General features: G+C 39.7%; 1 protein-coding gene and 1 non-coding gene across 4 annotated transcripts in view; both read left to right on the top strand.

Moving 5' to 3' along the window:
* The window catches only part of TTBK2 (tau tubulin kinase 2), a 122,060-nt gene that overhangs the window by 67,390 nt on the left and 41,642 nt on the right, over positions 1-13,028 (top strand). For all 3 annotated transcript variants that reach the window (XM_004609602.2, XM_055131611.1, XM_055131610.1), the window contains one exon: positions 9,750-9,815. In XM_004609602.2, the coding sequence (XP_004609659.2) occupies positions 9,750-9,815 (66 nt within the window). The remainder of the gene's footprint in view (positions 1-9,749; positions 9,816-13,028) is intronic.
* On the top strand, positions 2,525-2,688 carry LOC129404087 (U1 spliceosomal RNA). Its single transcript, XR_008629680.1, has one exon. It is a non-coding gene; the product is annotated as a U1 spliceosomal RNA (small nuclear RNA).

Here is a 13,028-nt window from a genome sequence, read left to right as displayed (position 1 = left end):
CCGTTCCTTCCTCCTTTGTGCTCTGCTTCTGTGTAGGCCGCTGTGCTGCTATGCTCTCTTCTATCTGTCTCTCTATCTCTGACTCTGTCTCTGTCTCTGTAGTCTCTCTTCTGTTCTCTTCTGATCTCTCTACCAGTCTCTCCTCCCATCTCTGTGTTCCCCGATCTCACTCACCCTATATAGCAATCACATAGCATGGTGATACAAAGGTGGGGTTGAACATTAACAGATCAACAAAGAGAGGTAAGGCTACGCCTCCAGGAGATTAACTCAAGGATAAAATATTATCTGAAGAGATTACTCAAGATTACCAGGAGATCCGCTTAAGGGTGGGATCCCATCCAGGGTGTGTCACTTTCTTCTTTCCTCAGCTAATAATCCACTTAAATGGTTATAGTAAATTTCATCATCATCGTCATCATCATCATCATCATCCCGTTGATCATGAAATTTCTCAAGTGGTCTCAGTAATGTTTCCATTTGTCCTGGCCCTGAGATTTTAGAAGTCTCTCTCTATTCGTTCTTCCCAACGATGCTGCGTTGGAGGCTCTTTAAGGGTCAGGGGAATGAGACCCAGCTTGTTACTGAATTTGGCATATTAATACACCATGGGGATTAGGCTCTCCCATGTGGGCAGGAAACTCTTGGTAGTTTGCCAGGTTCTCCCAGGGGGAGAAGTAGACTATAAGATATCGTAAATTACTTCTAATATTTCTAGCAGTGTCCTTCTGTATGAGCACAGTAAGAGATATATCAAACTTTTGATAAAGTTTGGTTCTTCCTGAGGACATTTCACTATATATTCCAGACCACAGTCCTCAGGCCAGGTTAGTCTTCCTAACTCCAACAGGGTCCTAATCTCATCGTTACTTTTGGATCATGACAGTATTTGTCCATGACCATGCTCTCAACTTATAGTTGAGTATTGTGGTACTTCGGCCTGGCCCATTTCGATGTCAGGGTAGCTCACAGCTTGCCCTGGGTCCATTCAGTCCTTTGTCAGGACTCTGCCTTTGGGGTGCTAGGAACTAAGAGCAGCTGAGTCGAGAAAGCAGATGCCCAGGAGTAAATATTGTTCAGAGTTAATCAACTCCCAAGTTATGAGCATAATATTAACTGTCTTCCTATGTCCATACAGAAAGGCCATTGCTTTAAGGTAAACTATGCAAAAGATATAACTCACAATACAAGTTCAGTGTCCTTACAAGGATCTGATCTTATAAGCTAACAGAACCTGATTAGGGAAAAGGTTGGGAAAGGAGGTTGCAGAGAAGAGTTTACAGATAAACAAAGGAATGGGAGCACTGCGATGGGTATAACCCGATAAACCTAAGTTCCCTGGGCAAGGCTAAAAGGACAAACCCAATGGTATCCTACACCCTGGCACCGTGTATGGTCCCCTGAGCATCGCCAGGAGTAATTCCTGGGTGCAAAGCCAGGGGTAACCCCTGAGCATCGCTGGGTGTGACCCAAAAAGACAAAAAATAATAAAATAAAATATAAAGCAAGGTGGAGGTCATTGGCCTAGTTCAAATGAGTCAGGTAATGCAATTTCTCTGTAATGCTCCCAGGCTTCATTTTACTTTCAAAAATTAATTTTTTAATTTTTTGAGAGGCAAATGGTTTACCATAAGTGTTAATGTTTATGATATACAAAGTTACTGATGTACCAAATACCACGAAAGTGCCAAACACCTTCCACCACTGTAATTATGCCACTGTAATGCACCTCTTCCTTCCAAGACCTCCCGATCCCAATACCCCCAGTTCTGTGATCAGTCAAAACACTTGTTATTATTGGATACTATTCATTTCCTTGTTTGTTTCCTTATATAATAAGTATGAGAGAGACCATCTGGTATTTATTCCCCTCCCCCACACTTTTAACAAACCTAAGCCCCACTTAGCTCATTCATGATGTACCAAAAGGTGAGATTTTATCTTTTCTTCTAGCTGACTAGTATTCCATTGTGTGTGTACATATATATATATATATGTACACATATATATGCACTGCTATAATAAATAAAACTAATGAACATGAGTGAACATAAGTGTGTAAATGTCTCTTCAAGTTAATGTTTCGTATTCTTGCTTTTCAACATGCTCATTAATATAAGTGAATTTTAGCAACTAACTGAAATATTAAGCCATTGGCTGGAGGGTAATTAGAAATTGTATTACCATGGTGCAGAGTTCTGTCAAAATGAAACTAAGCTTATGCAAGAAGATAGAGTTTATAAAGTGACTGTGCAAAAGTCATTAAGAGGCTCCCTGAGAACTTTATAATGACAGACTGTTTTGTGTTTAGAGATAAACCATTGCGTTTAGATCTGATCATCAGGAAGTAGGCCTTACTTGTTGTTTTGTTTCATTTTGAGGCCACACTTAGTGGTGTTCAGGGCTTTCTCCTGACTTCGCTTGGAGTACTGTAATGCAGTGCCTGGCATTGAAGCTGGTGGGCTCTGTGCAAGGCAAGAGCCTTACCCCCTTACTAGCAGATCTTACCTTAAAGACAGCGGGCATACTTACCCGGCAGGGGAGACACCATGATCACCAAGGTGGTTTTCTCAGGGCAAGGCTTATCCATTGCACTCCAGATGTGCTGACTTATGTGATTTCCCCAAATGTGGGAAATTTGACTACATAATTTGTGGTAGTGGGAGGGACTGCAATTACACTCTCCCCTGGCTAAGAAAAAAAAAGTGGACAAAATATGAAAAGGATAGATTCTACCTTGAACTATAAATGAAATAGGTTATTCTGGAAAGAACAAAGAGATAGAGCAAAGGGCTAGTAAATGATCATTTAGTTAAAACCGAAATATAGCTACCCTCAAAAGTTTTTATGAAGTTGGTTAGCCTGAAGTATAGACTTTATAACTTACTTATAATGCAAGTATATTATGTACATAAATACCTATTGCAATTTTAAAATAATAACTGTAAAAATATTGTAGAGTAGATCACTAGGGAGGTGATATTTAAAATACTGGTAAAATAGGGAGAAAATTTAAAAATAACCATTTATCAATGGTAGGTGTTAAGGTGCTCTTCTTTTGTCCAGTTTTTATATTTAACCTTAGAATCAGTCTGGACAAAGGAGACAGTACCTCTTCTCATCTGGAACTACATTAGAAAAGATTTATGTCTGAGCCCTTGGTGTATTTTAGCAGCTTCATGAAGAACTATGAGCTAGTCAAGAAGGATGAAGAGTAGGATCAGCCATTGAAGTAGGAAGGGAAAAAGGAGTGTATCTTGAGAGCCATGTGTCAAGAATGTAGGTTGGTTGTCACATGTCTCAGATATTTGAAAATCTGCTAGACAGATAATGGATCAAGTAAATGGAAACTGAGAACTAACCTCTGGATTTGCTGTGTAGAAGTTAGTGGTAGTAGTGTGGTTCTTTAAGACAAAACCTAACTGGAGTGGGTTAAAGAAAAACTTAGAGGTGGCAAATGGGTGTATTGTTAATCCTCTAAAGGAGTTTGCTTCTAAAGAGGGGTGTTAGAAGGGAAGTAGTTAGAACTAACTTACTTCCTTCCCTCTCTTCCTCCTCTCCCTCTCCCCCTCTTCAATAATCACAGTCGTTAGCATGCTTTTATTCCACACGACTGGTAATATTTCAGAAGGTATGAAAAATACTTTGATGATGTAGGACAGCAGGAATGAGATAGTTTTTGCATGTTTGGCATAGAAAAGAATCCTGGAACAAATGGTGGTTAAGTCAATTATTGTAAGAGTAAGAATATTTCTTCCATTACAAGTGAGAGAAGGCAGGATAACATAGTGAACACAGACAGACAAAGGTAGGCATTTTGATTGGTAGTGGGAAGTTTAATATTCTCATGGGTTTTTTTTCTCAGTGAAGAAAGAGGCAAGGAAGGCCATTGGTTGAATGAAGAGTAATGTTGGAGGTAGAGCACAGAAGAGGACATATGAAATAGTTATATGGGAAGGAAGCCAGTAAACTGAGTAGGGAAATTAAATGCTGGGCTGTGCTGTGCTGAAGTTTATTTGAGCACTATGATAATTTAAGGTAAGATTGTCTGATTAGCTGTTTTACTTCAAATATCTTTGTTTATAGGTGTAGCTTAATCCTGAAACAATAGGGGGGGAGAGAGTGAGAAAAGTGTTGAGAGAATATTGCTAATTGTGGTACTTGGTTCAGATTACATAAGGGATAAACTTTCCTCTTCTTTTATGTTTAACAGCTAGTTCCTTTTAGGTTTTTTTTTTGTCAGTAGAATTTCCTAATTTTCTTTAAGAATCTTAAACCTCAAATAAGTTAATTTCATACTTTTGGGATCTGATCATGGCTGCAGCTATTTTCTCATTCTTTTAGCAATATAAAATCAAAATTATCATTTGTACATTTATTTCACATAATACAATTTTATGTATTTGTTGATTGTAGGAAATTTGACTTGCTTGGAATGTCAATGTTGTCAATGTTACTTGTGTCGTAGTATCTGCAAAACCAAATATTTTAATTTCTTTTATTTTTGCCATGTATATTCCAGGAAGTATAAAAACACACAATTCCAAGGAAGAATACTTCAAAAATCCACAATTTTCATCAAGGTCAAGAAGCAGCTTGTTTAGGGACTGGAGCAATAGCACAGCGGGTAGGGCTTTTGCCTTGCACGCGGCCGACCTGGGTTCGAATCCCAGCATCCCATATGGTCCCCTAAGCACCGCCAGGAGTAATTCCTGAGTGCAGAGCCAGGAGTAACCCCTGTGCAATGCCGGGTGTGACCCAAAAAGCAAAAAAAAAAAGCAGCAGCTTATTTAGGGGGCTGAGGAGATAACTCAGGCTATCAAAGCTTTTTTTTTTTTTTTTTTTTTTGCTTTTTGGGTCACACCTGGCAATGCACAGGGGTCACTCCTGACTCTGCACTCAGGAATTACCCCTGGCGGTGCTCAGGGGACCATATGAGATGCTGGGAATCGAACCCAGGTAGGCCGCGTGCAAGGCAAACGCCCTATCCGCTGTGCTATTGCTCCAGTCCCTATCAAAGCTAATTTTAAATTGCCATTATATTGGCCTGTACAACCCTAAGCATAATCTCTGTTCTAAATTTTGCATTAACTTATCCCTCGCTTTGCTATCTTCTCACTTTAGACCCATGAATACTTGTTTTGGTGTAGGAAAGAGTCAAGGAACTATTATAAAATAGTATGGCTATCAAATACCTTTTACTATGCTTTTCCAGTGATAATATCTTACTTAAATCATAGTACATTGATAAAACTAGGGAGATGATATTGATAACTATTACCAACTCAAGTACATATTTTATTTGTATTTCAGCATTAATATTTTCTTGAGGGTGGGAGGGAAAGTGTGGTAGTAGAAGAAAATTTATCAGATGTACAGATTTATATGGGCTGGAGCGATAGCACAGCGGGTAGGGTGTTGGCCTTGCACGCGGCCAACCTGGGTTCAATTCCTTCGCCCCTCTCGGAGAGCCTGGCAAGCTACCGAGAGTATCTCTGCACTGCAGAGCCTGGCAAGCTACCCGTGGTGTATTTGATATGCTAAAAACAGTAACAACAAGTCTCACATGGAGATGTTACTGGTGCCCGCTCGAGCAGTTTGATGAGCAACAGGATGACAGTGACAGTGACAGATTCATATAGCCAGTATCTCAATCAGAATACAGAATTATTTCGCTACCACAAAGAAGCTTTCTTAAAACCTAAAAATGTATTTATCAAATTTATAGTGTATAATATCTGCAGTGAAAAAAACATAACAAAGGGAATGGTAATATCTGTTAGACTGTTGATCGATTTGTGTGGTTGGTTTTGAGAGCCTTTAAGATATATTAGCACTGTAGCACTGTGCCTTTTTTCTCAGCCCTTTAATTGGCATCTCAAATTGTCGGTTTTGTGGCTAATCACAAAAGGCTACATTTTTTCTCTTGCTGCTTCCTTATCATTCAGCTGAAACTTCTAGGGCCTAGAGTTACAGTGATGTGCTTGGAAATACTCTTTCTGTTGTCGTTCAGAATTTTAGCTATTTTCTTATATTTCCATTGCGTGTTTTATTATAGTTCTCAGTGTCTATCTCTCCTTCTCCTCCCCCACCCTTCCTGCTCTCTCTTTGTTTGGCAGTTTGAGGACTTATGTTTAGAGTCATTTACTGCTCCTTCTGGATTCCTTTTTCTAGCAACTCAGTCTGTCTCAAATATTCATCCCCTTCTTCTAATTGACATTTCTGTCCTGTACTAGTCTCTGGTTCTTGTTTGGATTATGAAAATATTTCCTCATAGTTCTATTTACATTCTCCTTCCAGTTCTGTCTTTATCTATCCATCTCAAGTACTTTTTCCTCGACAGTGGCACTTTCATACTTAAATATTTTGATGAACTCTATTTTATGAACTCTATTTGATGAACCTGCACTGCATGAACCAAGGAAAACCCTAGGTACTTCATATGACATTTAAGGACATCCTTCATCTTTTCCAGCCTATTTCCCAATTATTTTCCCTGATCTTTTGCTTCAACATACCAGACTCTTTTCCCTAATATTTAGAGTACTTTCTTCCCTGTTCTGCATTCTTCACTATATTCATTTTACTTAACATACGTTTTCTTCTTTCTGTTATGATCTATAAGTTTCTGTAGCCCAGTTTAAAAAAAAAAATTCAGATCTGGGCATTTGTTTTATTAAAGCAACTATTAGGTTGTTAACCATTTTTTTTTTTAAATTTTGTGTGTGTGGTGGGGTGGAGGGCATCCAGCATACTTGGAAGCCCAGGACCACTCCTCATGACACTCATCCCAATGGTGCAAGCCTGGTGATTTTGGTGCTGGGTCCTGCAGACCTTGAGGACATTATAGCCATAACTGGAAGTGCTGGGAGGCCCATGAGTGCTATATACAGAGCTCAGGACTCAGGACTCGTGTGCTGGGCATATGTTACACTCCTATCTCCCTGGCCCCACCCACTCTTATTTTTAACTTTCTTTTTCTTTAAAGATATTTAAAAATATAATTTTTGAAAGCTTATTCATGTGGTACAAAAATAAAATAATTTAAAATTCTTCAAATTTAAAAGTACTCAAGCAAATGGAAAGTAGTTGCAGACTAGGAAAAAATATTTGCAAAACACACATCTGAGGAATTGATTATGGAGATAGCTCGAAGAACCAGAGTTCATGCAATGCATGCAGAAACCCTGAATTTGATTGCCACCTATAGGGTTCCTTGAGCACCTTGGCTATAGTAGTGGTGGTTCCCTACCCCAGAACTACTGGATATGGCCTCTAATCACTGGGCCCAAGCACTGACCCGTTAGTCCTTCACAGAGGGGCAGTGGCCTGGCAGTGGCCTGGGAGTGGCCCAGATCCTGAGTCCTACTGGGAAAGCTAAAAGTAAGTAAATTTTAAAAATATCTAACAAAGGAATTACATCCAGAATCCAAATAGCTTAAACTCAATAATAAGAAAATTAATAAAAGTGAACAAAATTTTAGGAAGTTCATCAAGGAAGAGATACTATAGATAGCACACAATAGCATATCCAGTATTTTTGGTTATCAGGGGAAGGCCGGCTCCCGGAAGTTGGTGTTCGGGTTTTTGCTGCACAGCATGAAGCCGATCTGGCCGCTGGGGTAGGTGGGGATGGAGCAGTAGGCGTAGCCCACCACCGGGAACAGGGACTTGCAGAAGTGGCGCATCTCCTTGATGAGATCCAGGTGCAGCCACTGGCACTCGCCCTGGCAGCAGAGGATGCCGTCGGCCTTGAGCGCCGTGTTCATGAGCTGGTAGTAGGACTCCTTGAAGAGGCTCTCCGCGGGCCCCATGGGGTCCGAGGAGTCGGTGATGATGACGTCGAAGGCGTCCTGGTTCTGCTTCATGAACTCAAAGCCATCCCCCACGTGCAGCGTGAGCTTGGGGCTGGCGTAGCCCACGGCCTTTTTTTTTTTTTAATCTGTATCTTTGTTTATTTTATTCCATCGTTTTTGCAGGGAGAGAGATGAGGGGGCGAGTGGTCAGGGTACAACCAGCAGTGCTCTGGGCTTGCTCCTGACTCTGCACTTACGGCCAATCTTGAAGGAGCTCAGGGACCATATGTGTTGCGGAGAATCAAACACAGGTCAGCCTCGAGCAAGACAGGGGTCCACTGCACTATTGCTCTGGCCTCCAACTCCCATCTTGCAGAAGAAGAATTTGAGCAGAAGAATTATCCATTTTTAAGATGTGAGGTAACAGTGTTCTGCTTGGAGTTAATATCAAGAACAAATTTTTCAGCTAGAAACAGAATTGGTTCTTAGGAGAAACCACATTTAGGGATGAGGTTAGTGCAAGATCTTGGAAGATTTTATAGATCATACGAAAAGTTTGGGCATTCTAAGTCAAACCCTTTAAAAAATAGAATCATGTATTATTCATATTTGGATTTATGCCTAGTACCTGCCAATAATAAGTTCCTTGTAACTTGAATATATGAATATATGATTTCATATTTAGGGAAAGATAAAAACTGGCACCGTTTTCAAATTGAGTTGAGTAAAAGAGCCATAACATGAAGAAGTTGACATTTTAGATTATTTAGAAATTTCTCATGGGATATTATGTTGAGAAAACATCATAATATCAAAATATCATGGGATATTATGTTCAGTCAGAGAAAGAAGAACAAATGCCCAGTGATCTTACTCATCTCATAAAGTATATTTTAAAAAGTGAGAATGGGTATTATCCAATGAAAGCAAAACTCCTTTACTCTGACAACAGGACTGAAGTTAGCAAATCAGGGGAATGGGGAGGGATGCCATGGTAAGTGGCCAGAGTGGGCAAGGTACTTGCCTCGCATGCTTATTACCCAGGTTCAATCCCTGGCACTGTATATCGTACCCTGAACCCTACTAGCGTGATTCCTGGGCACTGATGAGTATGGCCCCAAAACTAAAAAAATAATAGTATAACATTTTAAAAAGTGACATAAGGAAAGAGATGGGAAGGCTTTTGCCTTTTGGTGGTAGTAAGTTTTTACATCAAAAGTGTAAATGTTGGGGCTGGAGCGATCGCACAGCGGGTAGGGCGTTTGCCTTGCACGCGGCCGACTCGGGTTCTAATCCCAGCACCCCATATGGTCCCCTGAGCACCGCCAGGAGTAATTCCTGAGTGAAGAGCCAGGAAACCCCTGTACATTGCCGGGTGTGACCCAAAAACCAAAAAAAAAAAAAAGTGTAAATGTTAACATTATTGTATACCATGTTATCTGAATGATAATTTAATTTAAAGGAAGTTCTTCATGGCATTACACGTACTTGTAAACAGTGCCTGATTATTAACAGATATACTGTAGTGTTTGGTATGATTCTGGGTATATGAAAGCATTTAATGTTTCCTTATGTAAAGAGTTTTATATTTGTCATAGATGTCACTTTGTTTTTAAAAGTAGAACAAAATGGGATACACTAATAAATAAAATACATTTTTTAAAAATATATGATTTAGAGGATTTGGAACTCATTAGTAGAGCTCCTGTCTTGCATGTGTGAGGCCCAGAGTTCAGTCCTTCAAGTCTACCCCTTCTGCCTCCCTAAATTATATATTATTTGGAGATACTTTTTAATTTTGTGTAATTTCACAATAAAAAGTTAGGTTAGTCAATTGGGTGGTGGGGATCAGTCACAGTAATGCACTTTTTTTTTCTCTCTGCTTCATGGACTCAAGTATGCCAGGTATTTTGCTATTTAAAGCTCATTATTATTTGCTTGGTTTGGTTGTAGCCTCGAGCTGTGGCAGGCTTTCGTGGAACAGTTCGTTATGCATCAGTCAATGCCCATCGGAACAGGGTAAGTATTTGAATTTGAGTCATATCTGAATAAATGTGCTTGTAGCATGAATCAGATTTACAGCTTTATGTTAGGGCACACAGGCATTTGAAAGCTCTTGGGAACAGAGAAGGCATCAGCAACACTAATTCATGATAAGGTATTTGTTGGATAACATAATACATGTATGAAATTCCAACGACATATAAAATTGGGGGGGAAATTAGAGATCTGTTGACTTCCTCACTTCAGTCAACGTTATTTGTGATTGTTGCCTTGAAGTCTTCATCAAAGAATTTAAAAGCTCTGATGTGCTTGGGATTCCCAGGCTTTATCTTCATCCATCAGTGCAGGTAAATTCCTCCATTTCTTCTTCATGCCTGGTGATTTGAAGGGGTTTAGAAATCTCTTTACAATTTTAGCTTCTTGTTCTGTGGTAGATTTTCCTTGTTGGGTTTCTCCTGCTCCAGTTTGTGCGTGATCCTTCTGCACCTTCATCAGGATTTCATTGCATTTATCCTGGCCTGTGTTATTGTCAGGCACCCTGTAGCTGAGGCCACAGCCAGGATAAACGTAACCTAAGGTCTCCCAAAAACCTTCAAGTTGCAGACTGGCATGAATTTCACCAAAGACAGAGAAACTATGATAAAAATCCAAACAGATCACTGGGAGAATATAGTAACTGAACTCAAAAATTTTTTTTAAGGCAGTAGACTAAAAGGTTTTCAACAGAACAGTAGAATGTCAGAATCCAGAGACAGAATCAGTAAGCTTGAGGCATATGTAGAGGATACCATCAAAAAACATACATTTTTTAAAAAATTAATGAAGATAGCATAAGAGATACATAGGATAGCATCATTAGAAAGTCCATTTGCACATGCGGATTTCCAGATGAAGAAGAAAGAGAAAAAAGATGGCATTTTTTGGTTTTGGGGCCACACCCAGTGGCTTCACACTCAGGAATTACACCTGGGAGTTCTCAGGAGACCATATGGGACGCTGGGGATTGAACCTGGCTTGGTCTGGGTACAAGGAAAGTGCCCTATCCCCTGTACTATTTTTCTAGCCCAATGGGGAAAATTCATAATTGAAGAATAGTAGCCAGTAACTTCTGAACTGAAAGGAGGCAGATACCTAGATCCATGAAGATAGAAGAGATAGAAACCAAACAGAATAGACCCACACCAAGACACCTCAGGCATTGCTGGGAACGAACATCCTGGTTGGTTGAGAATTGCCCAGAGTGGCTGCTAGGTTCCCTGATTATCTTGGAGCCTGGACCCCCAAGAGAATAAATTTAAAAAGAGATGCAAGCTTAGAACTTAAGATATAAACATGGTAACTTAAAAGAAAAATTACTTGAAAGAAGCAAAAATGGCTAAATGGTACCTGACCACTCCATAGAAGGCAGATACAAAAGTGTACAGGGAGAAAGCTGGAGAAGAGGAAATTAAGACAAGCTGCTAAGACATTTAGAATCCATATAGGAAAGTATCACTATCATGATCACTGTCATCCCATTGCTCATCGATTTGCTCCAGCGGGCACCAGTAACGTCTACATTGTGAGACTTGTTACTGTTTTTGGCATATTGAATACGCCACAGGGAGCTTGCCAGGCTCTGCCATGCGGGCGAAATACTCTTGGTAGCTTGCCGGGTTCTCCGAGAGGGGCAGAGGAAAATATAGGAAAGTAGCAGTAAATTTTATTTTTATACATCAGGAGGTAAATTTTATGGTTATTTCAGGGCAAATATATTTAAAAGACACAAACAAGAAAAGGCAAATGGAACCCTGACCATTACATAGCACGAAAATACCAAGATAGAGGGGAAACGACTTAAAGGCAGCCAAAGAAGCAAAGGTATACTGCACAGACAATGAAAATCCATGTAGAAAAAAAGCAATAAGCCCCTTTATTTTAATAATTTTACTTAACACCAAAGACCTAAACCCACCCATCAAAAAGCATGAAGTGCAGAATGACCAGATAGATCTTGTACTCTTTTTGGAGATCTGCTGGAATTTCAATGGTAGAAACTATAAGTAAAAATGGAAAGCCATTATACATTAAGTGGTAGCTAAAAAGGCAGGTATGAACATTATCATATAAGGCAAAATAGGTTTGAGGGCCAGAGAGATAGTTCAGTAGGCTTGAGCACATGCTTTGTATGCAGGTGCAGTCCTGCTTGGTCCCACAACCACCGCTGGGAACACCCCAGCTGTGACCAAAGAAAGAAAAACTAAATCAAAATGGATTTCAGACTCAGAAAGGTAAAGGAAACTGAGTATAGAGCACTAGCCTTGCGTGTGTGATGCCCTGAGTTTGTTCCCTTGTAACACAGTAAAAGAAAGAAGAGAGGAAGAAAGAGATAGGAAGTTTAATGGCTAAGGGATTAATATATCAAGAAGACTTAATATTCATTCATATATGTGCACTAGATGAAAGGGCAACAGAATATAAAAAAATAACTTCTATTAGGCCTTAATGAGAGACCTTGACAGCAGTACCATAGTAGTAGATACTTTAATATCTCACCCTCACCATTGGGAGGGCCAGTTAGGCAAAAAATCAATAAGGAACAGCAACGAGTTGGAAGAATGGGGTATAATAAACATTTTACAGTACCTTCCATAACAAAAAATCCAAATACACCTTTTCTTCTAGTGCAGATGAATCATAAGGAATCTTAAGGAATCTTAAGGATAATCACATGCTGGAACACAGAACTAAAGTCAATTAAGTCATTTCAAAGATTGAAAACATATTTTGGAAAGAAAAGAAAGAAAAAATATACTTAAAAAAAGATTAAAAACATAATGCTTTTGTTTTTAGACCACAGGATGAAACTTGCCTGGGGGAATAATGCCGTTTAGAACATGTTTCTCAACTGGGGCCAAATGGTCCTTGTGGGCCCCAATGATATTTTAATCGAGGAATTGCATACATTGGGGACCACAGTACAAGACTTAAGGGCCAACATTTTGGGCGGAGAGTGAGGCACAAGAAGGGAAGAAGATAAGGAGGGGGCCACAACTGGAAAAAGGCAAGAAACACCAGTTTAGAGCACCTGTCCTGCAAATGTGGTTCACAAGTTCAAAACCCTGATATCCCATATGCTCCAAACATGATCCTGGGAGTTCTGCAGTCTGTGAGCAGTTTCTGGCTGCATCATTGTGAAGGGTGTGTGTTACCTGCCAAAAAAAAAAAAAAGAGGAATAAAATTAGAAA

The sequence above is a fragment of the Sorex araneus genome, chromosome 3, assembly GCF_027595985.1.
Source record: "Sorex araneus isolate mSorAra2 chromosome 3, mSorAra2.pri, whole genome shotgun sequence".
In the NCBI taxonomy this organism is placed as follows: Eukaryota; Metazoa; Chordata; class Mammalia; order Eulipotyphla; family Soricidae; genus Sorex; species Sorex araneus.
This window is presented reverse-complemented; position numbering and strand designations above follow the sequence as displayed.